The sequence below is a fragment of the Populus euphratica genome, unplaced genomic scaffold (assembly GCF_000495115.2).
Source record: "Populus euphratica unplaced genomic scaffold, PopEup_1.0 scaffold17.1, whole genome shotgun sequence".
Classification (NCBI taxonomy): domain Eukaryota; kingdom Viridiplantae; phylum Streptophyta; class Magnoliopsida; order Malpighiales; family Salicaceae; genus Populus; species Populus euphratica.
In genome coordinates this window covers 324,596-344,673 of record NW_011499884.1, presented here as the reverse complement: position 1 = coordinate 344,673, position 20,078 = coordinate 324,596, and the positions used below count along the sequence as shown (strand labels likewise).

Here is a 20,078-nt window from a genome sequence, read left to right as displayed (position 1 = left end):
TTTAAAAATCTTACTTCCATCTATGTCATGTGTACATAGATATGACTATAGTGTTTATTTAGTATAATCATCGTAAGATTGTTGGATTTAGATTTACAATGCTTCTGCTAACATACCACAACTTCAAAATTCGAAGGTGCTGTAGTTTTATCTTGATTTTTTTTAGCAGTGGAGTATTATTTTTATTAAGATTCAACGTTTATTTGAAAACGCTGGGAAACTTTATTCACAGGCTGATTTCCTCAAACTATCAAAAGAAATAAAAGTGCAAACATTAAAATTTTATTGTTCCCAAAATCCAGTTACTCCGTGATTATAACTATTGTTATTTGTTTATTTATTTTAAAATAATATTATTTTAACATTGTTTAAATTTTTTATTAATCCAAATCAATTTATATCAATTTAATTTATTTATGTTCTAGATGATTTCTATTTGATATTGTCATAATATATAAAATATGTTTGATATTATGATAATAATTATTTTTTTAAAATTATATTAAAATAAAATATATTTTTTTAAAAAATTATTTTCAACATTATCACTTCTTACTATCTAAAAATATAAAAAAATATTTTTTAAAAAATTGAATTTCTTAAAAACAACATTTCTGGCGTAGAAACAAAACTCCATAACCATGAATAAAACGTGAACAAGAAAAGAAGATGCAAAGGAAAAAAAAGGGGGTAAATTTCTTATAAATAGAAAACAGCTCCTAACTAGTACGTGGAAAGAATAGAACGTTGAGAACACGGGAAAAAGAAAAAAGAAAAAAGAAAAAAGAAAAGAAAGAAAAGAAAGAAAGAATTGATGCATCGATGGTTTGATAGAAATAGAAAAGCGAAGGAAAAGAAAAGGAAGAAAATCGATCGAGAGAGAGAGAGAGCGCGCGCTTAAAGTTTCAACACCAACAGAACGGGTCATCAAAATCATGAAGACAAAGTGCTCTTTTCTTCTTCACTCTCTTCTTCTCCGACATCTCCGCTTCTTCTCTTTCTTTAGCCTTACCTCTTCAATTCTTACCTTACGGTACCTACTCTTTCTCTAACTTGTTTCCATCTTGTTTTTTTAGTCGGATTTTTTTTTGTTAAGAAGTTAATTTTCCTGTTACGAGTTTGAGGATTTGGATTTATGTGTGGTTAGTGAGAAAATGTAGGAAACATCAGTGATTCTTTTCTGAGATTTTGGATTTTATTGCTTTATTGATTAAAAGAAACTCTTTAGGATTTGTCTGGTTTCGAATTTTCTAGTTCTGAATTTCTGTTTGTTCACGGAAAATGTTGGGGGGGGGGGGCTTGCGTGATTAGGACTTTTAGGATCTTGAGTTTGTTGTTTTGTGGAAGAATGTAGGAAGAATTGTAAATTTAGTATTAGGTCTAATCACAGTTGTTTGTTTATTTTTATTTTCTGAATTAGTAAAATACAATATCTGCTTTTTAGTTATGATTTTCTGTTTTGTTGGTGAGAAAATTTTAGGAAGAGTCTGGCTATAAATATTTTGGATTAGTGAAGAAACTCAAGTTGATTGGTATTTATGAATTAGACTGATCGAATAATTGTTAGTGTTAGGAGATGTAGATAGATTGCTAATTTGAGAATTGGCTTGTAATTAAGTGCTCGAGATGAGTCTTGTCAAGAAGTCAAAGTTGTTGAGGGAGGCAACATTTGTGTTCTATAGTTTCGTGCTTTGATGTTTAAGGTTTAGAACTTTGGGGGTGGTTTGTTAATGAAATCGAGGAACATTCTGTACTGATTTTGAAAAACAAAAGAAGCAATGTAGAAATTTCATTAATGAGGCAGGCATCTTATGTTTTTGAGATTATGATTCTTGGGAGAAGTGATATTGTGTTGACTAAAGTTGTTAAATGTATGCTGGTTTATATGTTTGTAGTTCTGATTTCTTGCAACTGCTTGGAGACAAGTCTGCGGAGAATGCAATGATGATTATGCCAAGCTAATTCAAGTTGTTTGTGTCTTTTTGATACAGAGGAAATTCTTGAATTCCTTGGTAATGTGTGGAGCATAAGAATCTGCTTCATCTGTCAAATGAGTGCCTAAGCCAAAGGGTGCATCTTCAGTAACTTATGAAATCAAATGCATATATTTAAGAGTGCAGGGCTGTGAGCCTGTGACAAGAGGGCTCTGTCTCCCACAAAATTTGAAATAATTGTCAAGTGAAACATATGGAGTCTACAGGGTGTTGGTTCAATAGGTTAAAGTCAAAGGATAAGCTGAAGTCTGCGAAAAAGAAAGATACTGCAGGCAATGAGAAAGAGGGATCAAAAGCCCCAAACAGTGAAGAAGCACCATCAAATGTAACAAGGCAGAAGGTTGCCGCTGCAAAGCAGTATATTGAGAACCATTATAAGAAGCAAATGAAGGACCTGCAAGAGAGGAAGGAGCGGTATGATTTAATGCATCTTTTCATAGCAATGATGTTCAAGTAAAATTACTTTCCTGTTAATAGTCGTACTTCGTCTTTTGGCTTATCCGTTTGAATTGGCCACTAAGGATCCTCTGGTTTCTATTTTAATTTTTCCTAGTATAGTACATTACCCGTTCTTTTTCTTTGGTGCCACTTAAGGGTTTATTTTGTATATAACTTCTAGATAATAACAAATGCATTGTTCTGGCAACTTCTAATGTAATTATGAAAAACAATGATTGGATACTCTGGTCTTCTTGTTTTATAAAAAATAAAGAAATAAAGAAAACGAGATTATGAATTTGACATGGATAGTTTGGCGAGTCTTTGTACTGGTTATCAAGTTTTTGGAGGCAGACTAGTGTGGCGTCATATGTGATGACAGGCCCAATTTATCTAGAAGAGTACTGACCCCAGCTAAGGCCCAGCCTTAGGAATTATTCTTTGGCCCACATGGTCAGATTGACTTCAAAGTCTCCAATGTCTGACCTTATCAATGAAGGTGGGTAATATACTTATCTGATGTGGTTAGGGTGCAGTCATTTTACCTGTTGTTATAAAATCCTATAGTGATACTTTTATCCACCAGTAACGCTTGTTTGGCTTTATCCTTATTCCCTAAACAGTTTCCCTATTAAGGAAAGCAGCATTTAATGATGATTCATTCTCAAATTGAAGTTTAGAGGACGGACAACGTGCCCCATAACATTCACTCCTATTTTCTGTTTCGAATTCTATTTTGGGTGGTTGTGGGATGTCTTAACACTGTGTCTATTGCTTGATTGTAAAATATGGATCTTTAGAAGCAAAGCAATTTATTTGTGTAAAATTCCTTTTACTACAGATTTTATGGTGTTTATGGAAGTAAAATAACAGAAGAATATGCATGGGGATAGGGTAGAATCTGAATGGGGTGAAAGTACACATATCAAATCTGATGGCTTTCTGGTTCCCTCTTAGAAATCAATATGGATGCCAACACTATGATTGATTCTTATTTCTGCATGTGTATTGTATGAGTTCATGAGCATTGCATTCTTACTGACCATTAGATGCTAACACTATGATCGATTCTTTCAGCTCAAAGGGTGCATGAACGTTTTTCCGCTTCTTTTCAGAGTGGTCATCGAATGAATAAAACTCACCATTTTTTCTGAAAGACCATCTCACTCATGAGATCTTTTAACTCTTAGTAAGTTGATGGTGATGGTATTTTGATGCTTATGATTTCTTGCAGACGTAATGTACTGGAGAAGAAGCTAGCTGATGCTGAGGTCTCTGAGGAAGAACAAGATAGCTTACTTAAGTATTTAGAGAAGAAGGAAACTGAATACATGCGCCTTCAAAGGCATAAAATGGGTGCAGATGATTTTGAGCCATTGACAATGATAGGCAAGGGTGCATTTGGGGAGGTAAACATGTTCTTTTCATAATCTATTCCAGCTTGACAGACCTTGTTGGTATTTTCTTCCTACTACATTCTAGCATATAGCAAGAGGAAACACAGACATTCTTGCTAAACTGTTTCTTGATAGCCAGGATATCTTTCTTGAAATTTATTTTTGGGTGTTTATAGCGGTGATGCTCTTTTAACCAATTCATCAATTATTGAGTGATTGTTTTTTGAACTCCTCCTTTTGAGATTGCAGGTTAGAATCTGTAGGGAAAAGTCAACAGGTCATGTGTATGCTATGAAAAAGCTTAAGAAATCAGAGATGCTTCGTCGAGGACAGGTATGTGGTCTTGTTAAGCCTTCCTAACAATTTTATTGGAGTGCTTCTTCATTTTGCTTATTTCCATTTTGGATCTAAAATGTTCAGGTTGAACATGTGAAAGCAGAAAGGAATCTACTTGCGGAGGTTGATAGCAATTGCATTGTCAAACTGTATTGGTCTTTCCAAGATGAAGAGTATCTGTATCTAATCATGGAGTATCTACCTGGTGGAGATATGATGACTTTATTGATGCGCAAGGACACGCTAACTGAAGATGAGGCCAGGTTTTATGTTGGGGAAACTGTCCTGGCTATTGAATCTATCCATACACATAATTATATTCATAGGTAAATCAATATTTGTCTTGAACTGTCGATGTGCTTTCTTTATCATGTATTTCTGATATTGTAACTGTGAGCTTATCTTTTCTGTGCTTTCATGTTGCAGAGATATTAAGCCTGACAACTTGCTACTTGATAGAAATGGTCACATGAAATTATCAGATTTTGGACTATGTAAACCATTAGATTGCAGTAATCTCCAAGAAAAGGATTTTTCTGTGGCAAACAATCTTAGTGGAGCTCTTCAAAGTAATGAATGCCCTGCAGCACCAAAACGTACTCAACAGGAACAATTGCAACACTGGCAGAGGAACAGGAGGATGCTTGTAAGTTCCCCACTGTCATGTAGTGGAATGACCTTTCATTCCGTAGGATTAACATTGTTAATCAAGGCATTATTGCTGTTGATGCCATGGCTGCTGCTTTATGCTGAATGCCTGGTTTCATTATTTTGCTTATAATTTACAGGCAGTAAGAATTTATCTAGAATTGTAAAATACTCTTCCCAGCTTCTTCATGGTGCTGTTCTTTGGATGGGTTTAGTTGGGTTTTCTTAGTGGATATGTAGAGAGACTGGAAAGCTCTGTTATTTTAGCCTCTTTCTTCTTGGTTTCTTTTGTTTCTTAGGAGGATGTTTTCATCTACTTTACAATTATCAACCTTCTTTCTGTTTTTAATAATTATTTTCACTACAAAAAATCTGTTTTTAATAGTTATTTTAACCTATCATTTTACTGTCAAACTTCTCCTCCCACTGAGGTATTTGTAGTATCCGTGGGAATTCCACTGGGATTTCTATTGTTTAAACCTTCAATATTATAATGTTGCAGGCTTATTCCACTGTTGGAACTCCTGACTACATTGCCCCAGAGGTCTTGATGAAGAAAGGATATGGAATGGAATGTGATTGGTTGGTATACTGAAAATGGCCCTTAGTATTTTTCTTTTCTGAGACCCTTCAGGTGTGACTTAGTTTCTTACATCCAGGTGGTCCATTGGTGCTATTATGTATGAAATGCTTGTGGGGTACCCGCCGTTTTACTCAGACGATCCCATGTCAACTTGTAGGAAGGTAATCTTGTGATTGTGTACTTATTTGTCAAGAGAAAATTGTGCTTCTCTTGATTGTGATTAATGCATGTTGAAATGAGCCTTGCCAACATGTTTACTCGTTATTTTTTCTGATCTCTTTACCTACTCAAAACCATGCTATTCAGTTCAATTGTGATTTTGTAGCTGGTAACTTCTCAAACTTTTCCCAAATGTTAACAAACCTTTAATTGTTAGCACTGTCTTCTAGGTTCTTTTTTCCTTTTTCAGTGTTAACCTCTGGAGCATTTCGTCCCATTCCTTGTCTCCAATATCATCACCCCTTAGTAGTTCCACTGTTTTCATTTTCTGCAGATAGTAAATTGGAGAAATCATTTAAAGTTTCCAGAAGAAGCAAAGTTATCTCCTGAGGCGAAAGACCTTATTAGCAAACTCTTATGTAATGTTGACCAGAGGCTTGGAACAAAAGGCATGGATGAAATAAAGGTGTTGTGGTGTTCTGTTCTAAATTTTTTTGGTTTCTTTCTCTATTAGCAATACTCCAGATAAAATCGAGATCGATAAAATTAATTTGTTTACCGTGTTATTTTCAGGCTCACCCATGGTTTGAAGGTATTGAGTGGGACAAATTATATCAAATGAAAGCTGCGTTTATTCCTGAGGTCAATGATGAATTGGATACTCAAAATTTTGAGAAGTTTGAAGAGGTAGATTGATTGGTCTAAAAATCTTAACCACTTGTTTAGATACTTTTGTCTAGTTAACTTTTCTATCATTCGTGTGATTCTTTTAGGCTGATGACCAAATTCAAACTTCAGCAAAATCTGGTCCCTGGAGAAAGGTTGGTACATACAAATTCTGTTGTTTATGTTCTGGTCCCTGGAGAAAGGTTGGTACATACGAATTCTGTTGTTTATGCTGAGTTACTTTTGGGGTATTTTGATTAGTATTCCACCAGAGAATGTGCATTTTTCTGTTCATTCTATTTCATTTTTTTATGAATGAATATTTCATTTCCAAGACAAATTCAGTAGGAAGCCCAATCCCAATCAATATACCATTAACATCTCCTCTAATGCTATCAACTGATTTACATCAAAACAAATGAGCATCAACTAATGATAAGAACTTGTGAAAACTCCAATTCCACAAGCCAGAAACATGGATGATTCTTCCCCAGCAGCAGTTTATCAGAACTAGAACCACCATCTGCAGAGTTTCTCTTTTAGTTTCCTTTATTAATTTATATATGTATGTTCTTCGGAGTGGTCAAGATGGGAATTATCTAGAATCTAAATAAGATAATCAGGAGTTAGGGATACACATGTCTGCGGTCTCAGAAAACAGGAAAACCATTCAGAAAAGCAGAAATTTGGGATCGTGGGGAACTTTCCACTTTTCCACTTTTCCATTTTCACATATTTACAGTATTCCTTTCTCTTAGGGAAGTGGACACTCATGCATGAAAATGTTACTTCTTTCTACCCCTTAAGAATTTTTTGGTGCTAGCTTGACATATGAATTAAATTGGAGCATTGCTAGCATCAACACAAAAGCTATTTGCTTTATAACAATTCAAGTTTGGCTTGAGATTTTCTTTGGTGCTAGATTGGCCTGTGAATTTAATTGGAGCGTTGGAGCACCAAAACAAAAGTTATTTGCTTTATATAGCCTGCAAGTTAAAAGTTTAATTAATTGGTGATCAATAATGTTTCTGGCGTCTAGATGTTGGTTAAATGGTTTTTTTTTTTTTTTTTGTCTTTTTTGCAGATGCTTTCATCTAAAGATATTAACTTCGTTGGCTATACATACAAGAACTTTGAAATTGTAAATGATGATCAGTTACCTGGAATCGGTATATTTTCCTTCTCTTCAATTATATGTATCTAATGCATCCTCTCCATTCGACTATCCTAATTAGTATTTTGTCTCCACATTATCCAGAATATTTTATCTGTTATATATATATATATATATGCATCCTCTCCATTCGACTATCCTAATTAGTATTTTGTCTCCACATTATCCAGAATATTTTATCTGTTATATATATTGCACACCTAAGATAGGGAATGGGATTGTTAATAATGGAAGTGTTTGGCAAGGCATCACCCTTAACTTTTATGCACTACAGGAACTATACATGCTATAGCATTTCATGAAGAGTCTTAAAAAACTTAAAAAAAAAAAAGGCTCAAGAACCAAATTCAAAAGGTAAGCTATCTGATGGTTAATGGTTACATTAGAACTTTTTGGGAACTAGAAGGGTATCATTGAGAAAATATAAGCTATAGGGGTAGAGGTGAAATTTCAATCAAATATATAGGTGCAATATGGAAGTTTACCCATGTAAAGAGCGCAAGTTTTATTATTTTGCAACCATCCACTTTCACATGATCCTTATTGGTGATTCTTTTTCTACATCCATTATGCAGCTGAATTAAAGAAAAGGAGCACAAAATCTAAGAGACCCTCCGTCAAGTCGCTTTTTGGTAAGCTGTTTTATTTTAAAAGAAAAAAATTAATTGTTTTTAGTTTTTTTAGAATGGGTGGGGTAATCTAATACAAAGTCCATGTCAAGCCAAAAACAATTGAAATGTGCTCTGAGATTATGTTCACACGATCTTACGCGTTTTGAACCTATGTAGTTTGTTTGATTCTTTGCTGCTTTGATTGATGGAGGTAGTTTTTTATTGTTTTTATACAAGTTCCCATATTTTGAAGCTCTCCCATATTTTTATGAAGATACTGTTCTTACGAGGGGAAAGGCCCGAAAGGGAGTTAGATACTGGCCCTTTTTACCCTGTTTGGCGCACAATTTTTGAGAGGATGAGTAGTTATGAAGGGTGACACCTCATCCCACTTTTGGGGTGAAGTGCTGCCCTCCAAGCAGGGGAAGTTTTCGGTCCCTCTCGTGTCTCTCCTCAGCCCTTTTTAATCAAATCCGTCAGCTTTAAAACGTAGGTCTCATCAAATATTATTTTTTTTAATTTGTGTTATAAAAATATTTTTTAAAAAAATTAATATTTTTTAGTTTTCTAAATCATTTTAATATGTTGATATTAAAAATAATTTTTTAAAAAATAAAAAAAAATATTATTTTGATATATTTCTAAGTAAAAAATACTTTGAAAAGCAACCACAGTTATATTTTCAAACACCTCTTCAGAAAAATACTAAACCATGTGTTTTTTTAGTCCATTCATAATGAAATATATGTAGAACTACAGTAAAATTATTTTTTACCCTTTATCCTTTAATTTTTAAACCTTTACTTAAGAGGTGGAATGATTTTTGTACACTGATTTTTGTACACGGTTAATTTATCATTCTTAATTTGTTTGGGGGCATTATTGTGTTTTTATTTATTTTAATAATTATGCAATTATAATTATTATATTGCTTGTAGAGAGTAAACAATTAGAATCTGAAGTCTAGAAGCCGTTCGATAATTTCAATTTTATCATGAATCGAATTGCACAAATACCCTACCATGCAAATTTGTTAATTATGGCGGGAGGAGCTTGATTGTCATTTCCTAATAATTTTTTTATTTAGTTTTAGGGACATTTTTGTTTTTTTATAATTTTATAAATAGTTGATTTACTTAATTACCTTTACCATTCAAATTTCTTAGCTTTGGCTTCAAGAATGTGATTGTAATTTTATAAGGGTTTTTTGTTATTATTGTTCATTCACAGGGGCATTTTTTATTTTGTGGACTATAAAAAAGGTTGCTGAAGGTTTGGTTTGACGCTAATTGATTTTTTTTTGTCTTTTCCTTTTCCTTCTTTCTTAGATTGCATGTTAGCTATGCAAAAAATTATACTAGCCTTTAGTTTTTTTTTTTATTCAGTCATTCTTCTCTTAATTACAATTGTTTTATTTACAGTAATTGTTTTTAATTGGATTTTATTTTTGATTTCTTCTTTATTTATTTGATTTTGTTAATTTTTTTTATCAAATATGATTTTAATTTTTTTAATTGTTATTTTTTTGTTTTTAGTTATTTTTGTGATTTATTTTTTTCTTCAATTTTATCCTTGATCATTTCTTTTCATTGAATCTTATGTCAAGTTTTTTGATTGTTATTTTTTAATTATTTTCTTAATTGATTTTTTTTTTAAATGTCATCCCTAATCATTTAATTTTATTTAAATCTTCCTTTAACATTTAATTTCAGTTGATTTTTATGTTGAATTTAATCTTAATTCTTTTAAATATTATTTATTTTGTTTTGCATTGATTTTTTTCTCAATTTCATTCTTCAATATTTGTTTGGTTAAAAATCTTGTCCTTTTGTTCTTTCAGGTGTGCCTTTAATGGGGTTACTTTAGTTTTATGACTCGGGTTATAGATCTGCAAAATTAGTTCGGGTCAACTTTGGATTTTTTAAAGGATTTTTTGAAAAAAAATTTGCAAGTATTTTTTTCGTTTTTCTATTTATGGGGTCATTTTAATTTCATGTTTTAGGCTATGTGTTTGATTTGTTCACCCAGGTTAGCTGTTGGGTTTACTTGAGGCTTTTTTTAATTGTTTTTTAATATATTTCCACTATATCAATAGGTGTTCATTCTTTATATTTTTCTAATGTGTTTGGCATTTTATGATATTTTTTATGGTGTGGATTTATTGAATCATTTTTATTTGCATTTATCATCTAAACCATGACTTCTTTAGGTTGGATTCATCTCTTATTTATTTAAATAAAAAAGTTTGATAAACATAATCAGAAAAATATCTCATCTTCATAGTTTCTTTCTTGATTATTTTTATTTTTATTTTTTACTTGCATAAATAATTATTGATTTATTTAGTTAAATAATTGCATATGCTTTTTAAATGATATTTTTAATTTTTCATATAAAGAAACACACTGGAGTAGCTTGGATACCTAGTATATTTTTATTTTTTAAAAAAATTATAACCTGCATGCAAAATTCATAATTTTAATTTTTTTTTAAATTTTTTTTCTTTACATTTTTTTTTAAAAATATTATTTTGTTATTCTTTACACTTGGCTTATTTATACTATTTTTTTTTCATTTTTTTCTCTTTTGTAATTTTTTTAATGTTTTTTTATCTTTAAACTTTTTGTTTTTGAAAATTTAATCTACATAGATTAAGAGAGTAGTGTATAGCAATTATAATATTGTTTTATTTTTTAGCTATGTTAAAAATTAGTTTGAGATTTTACATATTTTTATTAATATATATGATTTGTATTATATTTTATTATATATAAGTGTTGGCTTTATGATTCACGGTTATATTGTTTACTTGATGTAAAAGTCATGTTAATAACATCTACACATTAATTGTTTTGTGTTGAGAAAAATAGTCTACTTGCATTTAGGCGGGTTGAATAAACACATGAATATTTTGTAATTTGTATTTATTAATACAAATAATTTTTATAGGATTCTTGATTTATAATTAAAAAATTTATAAAAATATAAATTTGATAAACTTGCATATTAAGTTTTTTATTTTTTACTAAAAAAATTTATACTCGCGGCAAAACACTGCTCAATTACCTACTTTAACTACTTATATATAAGACCTGTTATTAAGCATGGTCCCACTATCATGATCTATATACACTTTGAATACCCAAACATCATAAGCACTCCACCTTCAACACTCCCGTTATGCCCTTGACACTCGACTCTCAAACCCTATCCCATAACATACTACTCTCTAATTTCTAATCTCGTAATCCCATACCATAAGAAAACCTAAAAATACTTCTTATGCTTATGGTGATATTTCTTTCTTGTTCATTATTAACCGACAGATCAAACTATCATTTATTTATGAGAGTGCCGAAATTTGTTTAGCGCGTAGTGGTTAGTATTACATGAAGTTATCGGGTGATGTCTTTTAGCTCTCTTTGAAATAAGCAAGTGCAAAATCCTTGTTCGAGTTTCAGAATTTCATTCATATCACTGGCGCTTTTTTTAAGAGAATTCTTTCAAAATCGCCTGTAGATGATGCAAGTTAAAACTATCATGTTCTTAGAATAATAGATGTATATTATTGAACATTGTTGTAGCTTGATCGGGCTGCTTTCCCTTTTTTATTTCTTATTATGATGGTTCATGATATAACAGAAGATGAGTCAGCCGAGGCTCCCAATCAACCTGTTAAAGGGAGCTTCCTAAGCCTCTTGCCTCCCAAACCAGATGCTTCGGAGCAATCATGTAAATCCAAGTGAGCTGTGCTAATCTCATTATACCATCAGATGGTTATGTAACATTCGATTAGAGGTAAAATGAAAGAAGGATCACTTTCTCGATGAATAGCTCCTGGATTTTGTGTTCGCTGAAATTAAAGTTTCAGGGGCAAGGGCACCCCGTAATTGAGTGGTTTGAGGTTACTAATTGGCTCGTTTAGTTAGATTGTTAATCTTTGTAAAATTATCTCATAGTAAATATTCTTTTGAGGTCGATGTGTATTTATTTTACTACCTTTTGCCAAAACTAGAAATTTGCTATACCATGCCAGCACTGTGGGTTTCTTGTAAGTTGTAACTGATCATTGTTGAGTTGATAAAGGTGCGTCATTTATATCGTGGAAAATGGAGAAAAAGAGCAAAAGACTCCCCTCCCCTCTCGCCCTAGGACGGAACTTTAAGGTTAAGATTCTGAGCTTCGCAATTTTGAACCCCCTCTAGTTTGTAATGGTTTAACGTTCGGTGCCATCCTTGTACTATGAGCAATTAACTAATTTGATTCCACTGCCAGCTCAAGTGTTGATTTAGTCCTTTTAAATCTATTTGTTTAATATTTTGATTACTCTCCATTAGATGGAGTTTAGGGAGTTTAGCATCATGGTTAAGCAGACGGTACATGTCCATTAAGCAGTGATTTGTTTTTTCTCCGTTAGGATCCTCAGCCATCGTTGTTTGCATGCTTAAGCCACTGGAAAGAGGTCGGATCACAGTCATCAAATTCAATCACAAACTAAGAACCAAACCAAGCTCATCCTAGCTGCCAGCATCATATCCACCTCCACCATAGTCAAATCCAGCTCCATCAAGCTGGCATCGTGGCTGCAACTTTCGCTACCTTCATGACATCCACCACCACCATAACGGCCGATTTAAGTTAATGGCGTTTGAATTCAAGGATAAAATTGATGTGGGCTGTTGATTTTGGAGAAGAGAGACATGATGATGAAATTGATGGTGGCTGGACGGAATTCATTTTGGATAATGAAAGGCGATAGCTATCTCTACCAGTTTCGTTCCTCTTTTCACTTTCAATTAATTTGTTTTCATGCAGAATAAGATGGAGAATTTTATTATTAGCGTTGAATGGTGTTTTTTTGAAAGGCGATGGCTATCTCTACCAGTTTCGTTCCTCTTTTCACTTTCAATTAATTTGTTTTCATGCAGGATAAGATGGAGAATTTTAGTATTAGCGTTGAATGGTGTTTTTTATTTTTATTTTCCTTACCTTATTTTTAATTAAAAAAATCAGAAAAAGTATTCGTCAATGAAGTCGAAACTCGTGTCGCATGATTAGCCATGATGTCTTTGTCAACTCCGGTACTATCATGGAACATATTAGATGAATAAGAAAATTGCTTTGATCCTATTAATAAAAAAATTATTTAATTAATTATAATACATGAACGGTACAATCATTAACCTATTTTGTAATTGAGTGGATTGTTTCTCGCCTGTGCTGCAAGTTGAATTATTTTTTTAATATGAAAAAATATATAAATATTGATTCATAATAAAAATAATAATTATAAATTTAAAATATGATGTATATTAGATAATATTTTTAAAAATATTTATACAAAAATATATTAGATAATATTTATTTTTAAATATTGAGATCTGACATAGTGGATTAACCTGGATTAATATGTTAAATATTGACCTCTATAATAAAATTATAATAACCTTATGAAAAACATATTAACATAAATTATGAAAATCAATTACTAATTAATTTTATATTAAAAGATAATTTTTTAAAAAAATCAAGAAATAAAAAAAAATAAGGTCAACCCAAGTTAATTTGTAAAACCAGCAATCTAGATTATGAGATCGAGATAACCACATAAAAAATAAATAAAAAATATATGAAATCCAATTTTCAATCAATCCAATGTTGAAGGATAAAACAAAAAAAAACTAAATTAAAAAAAAAATTGAATTAACTTGTTAAACCCACAACCTAGATTATAAGACAAGGATAACTTAGTAAATAAAAAATAAAAAAAATTGCAAAGCTCTATTTCCTACAAATACAATATTGAAGGTTGAAATTAAGGAAAAAAATAAATTCATAAGTCATGATATAACTCTATAAAAAAACAAATTAAAAAAATAGAAGATTAATTTTCAAATAACCTAATATTGAAAGATACAATTGAAATTAAAAAACTAAATAAAAAATTGAGTTGTTGAAAGGTGAAATTAAAAAAAACAATTAAAAAGGATAAAAATAAATCATGTTAACCCAAGTTAACCTATCAGACTTATGAGTTGGGTTATGAGAATGGGATAAACTCATAAAAAGAAAATAAAAAAAATTACCAAGCTTAATTAAAAAGATATTCAATTAAAAAGAAATAAATAAATAAATAGAACAACTCAGGTCAACCTATGAAACATATGATCCGAATTATTATATCAAAATAATATAATATAAAAAATTAAAAAAAAAAACATGAAGTCTAATAAGTTAATGTTGAAAAATGAAATTAAAAAAAATTAATTAAAAAAATAGTTCAAAAAATAACTCGAGTCATTCTAAGTTAAACTGTTAAACTCGTGACTTAGGTCATAGGATTAAAATAAATTTATAAAAAAATATAATTGTACTTCTAAAAAATCTAATATTAAAAATTGAAATTACAAAAAAATAATCTACAAGACCAGCAAATAACCCAATGCAAAATAAAATGGAAAAAACTTCCTAAACACAATTTCTAAAGCAAAATCAGGAAGTTAGGGAGAGGCTTTTACTCACGGAGCTGCGACTCCTACAGATCCTAGTTCTAAAAGGACTCTACATGGATAGGTTCGGGCCTACCAATTTGGCAGTCACTCAGACCCTATAAGGACACGGTAGGGCAAGCCGAATGCGGGAGGTATGGTTATTTTCATACATTTCTCCTTCCTTACTGCTTCCTTCATCTTGTAGTTTTGAGTTCCCTTCGGTATTCTTCTTCGAAGTTGGCTAATCTTCCAACCAACTAGTGAGAATATGAAAGGTCAGCTTGTAGATGATGCCATTATCATATCTTCGAACTGAGTTGGAAGACGAAGACGAAGACGATCTTGGGATCAAGTAGTGATCTGGACAGCTTTCCTTGTTAAGGAGTATCAATATTAAAAATTAAATTTTAAAAGAATTATCGAAAAAGCATATTGAATAGAAAAAAACATTATGTATTTCAATAAATAATATTTTATAGATGCGATTATAATGATTTAACGACACAATGTGTTTCTTAAATTGATTAATTAATAATTAATGAGAGGTACTATATTCAACGGCAATAAGATTGTTGAGTTTCATTAATAGCTTGACAAATGTCAGAATATTTTAGGATGTTGTCAAGCTAGAGGGAGACTATGAGACAAGAAACACACGAGGGAGGACGTGGCTGGAAAAATTGGTCTCCTCAAAATCTCTTTTCCAGGATTTTATTTAGAAGCCTTTGATAAAAATTCAAGTCACCGTTTAGAAATGTGGTACAATTATATTTAATTTTTTTTATTAAAATGTAATATATTTTAAATTGTTTTAATATGATGGTATTAAAAATATTTTTTTTCAAAAAAAATATTAATATATATTTTAATATAAAAACTTATTTAAAAAACAACCGCAATCATACTATAACTCCATTAAACACTAGTCGTAATCTAATTTTTTTTAGATTAAAATAATGAAATTTCAATCAAATATATAGGTGCAATATGGAAGTTTACCCATGTAAAGAGCGCAAGTTTTATTATTTTGCAACCATCCACTTTCACATGATCCTTATTGGTGATTCTTTTTCTACATCCATTATGCAGCTGAATTAAAGAAAAGGAGCACAAAATCTAAGAGGCCCTCCGTCAAGTCGCTTTTTGGTAAGCTGTTTTATTTTAAAAGAAAAAAATTAATTGTTTTTAGTTTTTTTAGAATGGGTGGGGTAATACAAAGTCCATGTCAAGCCAAAAACAATTGAAATGTGCTCTGAGATTATGTTCACACGATCTTACGCGTTTTGAACCTATGTAGTTTGTTTGATTCTTTGCTGCTTTGATTGATGGAGGTAGTTTTTTATTGTTTTTATACAAGTTCCCATATTTTGAAGCTCTCCCATATTTTTATGAAGATACTGTTCTTACGAGGGGAAAGGGGAAAGGCCCGAAAGGGAGTGAGATACTGGCCCTTTTTACCCTGTTTGGCGCACAATTTTTGAGAGGATGAGTAGTTATGAAGGGTGACACCTCATCCCACTTTTGGGGTGAAGTGCTGCCCTCCAAGCAGGGGAAGTTTTCGGTCTCTCTAGTGTCTCTCCTCAGACCTTTTCAGTCAAATCCGTCAGCTTTAAAACGTAGGTCTCATCAAATATTTTTTTTTTTTAATTTTTGTGTTTTAAAAATATTTATTTTTTTTCAAATTAATATTTTCTAGTTTTTTAAATCATTTTAATATACTAATATTAAAAATAATTTTTTTAAAATAAAAAATATTATTTTGATATATTTCTGAATAAAAAATACTTTGAAAAAACAACCACAGTTATATTTTCAAACACCCCTTAAGAAAAATATTAAACCATGTGTTTTTTTAGTCCATTCATAATGAAATATATGTAGAACTACAGCAAAATTATTTTTTACCCTTTATCCTTTAATTTTTAAACCTTTACTTAAGAGGTAGAATGATTTTTGTACACGGTTAATTTGCTATTCTTAATTTGTTTGGGGGCATTATTGTGTTTTTATTTTTTTTAATAATTATGCAATTATTATATTGCTTGTAGAGAGTAAATAATTAGAATCTTAATTAGAATCTCAAGTCCAGAAGCTGTTTGATAATTTCAATTTTATCATGAACAATCGACTTGCACAAATACCCTACCATGCAAATTTGTTAATTATGGCGGGAGGAGCTTGATTGTCATTTCCTAATAATTTTTTTATTTAGTTTTAGGGACATTTTTGTTTTTTTATAATTTTATAAATAGTTGATTTACTTAATTACCTTTACCATTCAAATTTCTTAGCTTTGGCTTCAAGAATGTGATTGTAATTTTATAAGGGTTTTTTGTTATTATTGTTCATTCACAGGGGCATTTTTTATTTTGTGGACTATAAAAAAGGTTGCTGAAGGTTTGGTTCGACACTAATTGATTTTTTTTTTGTCTTTTCCTTTTCTTTCTTTCTTAGATTGCATATTAGCCATGCAAAAAATTATACTAGCCTTCATTTTTTTTTCTTTTGATTCAGTCCTTTTCTTAATTAATTACAATTGTTTTATTTACAGTAATTGTTTTTAATTGGATTTTATTTTTGATTTCTTCTTTATTTATTTGATTTTGTTAATTTTTTTTATCAAATATGATTTTAATTTTTTTAATTGTTATTTTTTTGTTTTTAGTTATTTTTGTGATTTATTTTTTTCTTCAATTTCATACTTGATCATTTCTTTTCATTGAATCTTATGTCAAGTTTTTTGATTGTTATTTTTTAATTATTTTCTTAATTGATTTTTTTTTTAAATGTCATCCCTAATCATTTAATTTTATTTAAATCTTCCTTTAACATTTAATTTCAGTTGATTTTTATGTTGAATTTAATCTTAATTCTTTTAAATATTATTTATTTTGTTTTGTATTGATTTTTATTCTTTTAAATATTATTTATTTTGTTTTGCATTGATTTTTTTCTCAATTTCATTCTTCAATATTTGTTTGGTTAAAAATCTTGTTTTTTTGTTCTTTCAGGTGTGTCTTTAATGGGGTTACTATGGTTTTATGACTCGAGTTATAGATCTGCAACATTAGTTCGGGTCAACTTTGGATTTTTTAAAGGATTTTTTGAAAAAAAATTTGCAAGTATTTTTTTCGTTTTTCTATTTATGGGGTCATTTTAATTTCATGTTTTAGGCTATGTGTTTGATTTGTTCACCCAGGTTAGCTGTTGGGTTTACTTGAGGCTTTTTTTAATTGTTTTTTAATATATTTCCACCATATCAATAGGTGTTCATTCTTTATATTTTTCTAATGTGTTTGGCATTTTATGATATTTTTTATGGTGTGGATTTATTGAATCATTTTTATTTGCATTTATCATCTAAACCATGACTTCTTTAGGGTGGATTCATCTCCTATTCATTTAAATAAAAAAGTTTGATAAACATAATCAGAAAAATATCTCATCTTTATAGTTTTTTTCTTGATTATTTTTATTTTTATTTTTTACTTGCATAAATGATTATTGATTTATTTAGTTAAATGATTGCATATGCTTTTTAAATGATATTTTTAATTTTTCATATAAAAAACACACCGGAGTAGCTTGCATACCTAGTATATTTTTATTTTAAAAAAAAATTATAACCCTCATGCAAAATTTATAATTTTAATTTTTCTTTTTTTTCTTTACATTTTTTTTAAAAAAATATTATTTTGTTATTCTTTACACTTGGCTTATTTATACTATTTTTTTTCATTTTTTTCTCTTTTGTAATTTTTTTAATGTTTTTTTATCTTTAAACTTTTTATTTTTGAAAATTTAATCTACATAGATTAAGACAATAGTGTATAGCAATTATAACATTGCTTTAATTTTTAGCTATGTTAAAAATTAGTTTGAGATTTTATATATTTTTATTAATACATATGATTTGTATTATATTTTATTATATATAAGTGTTGGCTTTATGATTCACGGTTATATTCTTTACTTGATGTAAAAGTCATGTTAATATCATCTACACATTAATTGTTTTGTGTTGAGAAAAAAATAGTCTACTTGCATTTGCATTTAGGCGGGTTGAATAAACACATGAATATTTTGTAATTTGTATTTATTAATACAAATAATTTTTATAGGGTTCTTGATTTATAATTAAAAAATTTATAAAAATATAAATTTGATAAACTTGCATATTAAGTTTTTTATTTTTTACTAAAAAAATTTATACTCGCGGCAAAACACTGCTCAATTACCTACTTTAACTACTTATATATAAGACCTGTTATTAAGCATGGTCCCACTATCATGATCTATATACACTTTGAATACCCAAACATCATAAGCACTCCACCTTCAACACTCCCGTTATGCCCTTGACACTCGACTCTCAAACCCTATCCCATAACATACTACTCTCTAATTTCTAATCTCGTAATCCCATACCATAAGAAAACCTAAAAATACTTCTTATGCTTATGGTGATATTTCTTTCTTGTTCATTATTAACCGACAGATCAAACTATCATTTATTTATGAGAGTGCCGAAATTTGTTTAGCGCGTAGTGGTTAGTATTACATGAAGTTATCGGGTGATGTCTTTTAGCTCTCTTTGAAATAAGCAAGTGCAAAATCCTTGTTCGAGTTTCAGAATTTCATTCATATCACTGGCGCTTTTTTTAAGAGAATTCTTTCAAAATCGCCTGTAGATGATGCAAGTTAAAACTATCATGTTCTTAGAATAATAGATGTATATTATTGAACATTGTTGTAGCTTGATCGGGCTGCTTTCCCTTTTTTATTTCTTATTATGATGGTTCATGATATAACAGAAGATGAGTCAGCCGAGGCTCCCAATCAACCTGTTAAAGGGAGCTTCCTAAGCCTCTTGCCTCCCAAACCAGATGCTTCGGAGCAATCATGTAAATCCAATGGAGTTTAGGGAGTTTAGCATCATGGTTAAGCAGACGGTACATGTCCATTAAGCAGTGATTTGTTTTTTTTTCCATTAGGATCCTCAGCCATCGTTGTTTGCATGCTTAAGCCACTGGAAAGAGGTCGGATCACAGTCATCAAATTCAATCACAAACTAAGAACCAAACCAAGCTCATCCTAGCTGCCAGCATCATATCCACCTCCACCATAGTCAAATCCAGCTCCATCAAGCTGGCACCGTGGCTGCAACTTTCGCTACCTTCATGACATCCACCACCACCATAACGGCCGATTTAAGTTAATGGCGTTTGAATTCAAGGATAAAATTGATGTGGGCTGTTGATTTTGGAGAAGAGAGACATGATGATGAAATTGATGGTGGCTGGACGGAATTCATTTTGGATAATGAAAGGCGATAGCTATCTCTACCAGTTTCGTTCCTCTTTTCACTTTCAATTAATTTGTTTTCATGCAGAATAAGATGGAGAATTTTATTATTAGCGTTGAATGGTGTTTTTTATTTTTATTTTCCTTACCTTATTTTTAATTAAAAAAATCAGAAAAAGTATTCGTCAATGAAGTCAAAACTCGTGTCGCATGATTAGCCATGATGTCTTTGTCAACTCCGGTACTATCATGGAACATATTAGATGAATAAGAAAAT

At 30.5% G+C, this 20,078-nt stretch overlaps 1 protein-coding gene across 4 annotated transcripts; it reads left to right on the top strand.

The window, feature by feature from the left end:
- The first annotated feature begins 745 nt into the window (after nucleotides 1-745).
- On the top strand, nucleotides 746-19,681 carry LOC105129920 (serine/threonine-protein kinase tricorner). Of its 4 annotated transcripts, XM_011032188.1 has the most exons (16): nucleotides 746-1,033; nucleotides 1,992-2,408; nucleotides 3,667-3,841; nucleotides 4,079-4,162; nucleotides 4,250-4,491; nucleotides 4,592-4,811; nucleotides 5,316-5,395; nucleotides 5,473-5,557; nucleotides 5,890-6,021; nucleotides 6,129-6,242; nucleotides 6,329-6,376; nucleotides 7,306-7,390; nucleotides 7,971-8,027; nucleotides 11,649-11,748; nucleotides 12,093-12,172; nucleotides 12,424-12,515. In XM_011032188.1, exons 2-15 carry the CDS (start codon nucleotides 2,188-2,190, stop codon nucleotides 12,169-12,171), a joined length of 1,722 nt encoding a protein of 573 aa, XP_011030490.1. In that variant the 5' UTR covers nucleotides 746-1,033; nucleotides 1,992-2,187; the 3' UTR covers nucleotide 12,172; nucleotides 12,424-12,515. The 4 variants fall into 4 exon arrangements, with proteins under 4 accessions (XP_011030490.1, XP_011030492.1, XP_011030491.1 ...); XM_011032190.1 differs by lacking the exons at nucleotides 7,971-8,027; nucleotides 11,649-11,748; nucleotides 12,093-12,172; nucleotides 12,424-12,515 and adding exons at nucleotides 15,587-15,643; nucleotides 19,492-19,681; XM_011032189.1 differs by lacking the exons at nucleotides 11,649-11,748; nucleotides 12,093-12,172 and having other exon boundaries at nucleotides 12,424-12,593.
- The last annotated feature ends 397 nt before the right edge of the window (nucleotides 19,682-20,078 follow it).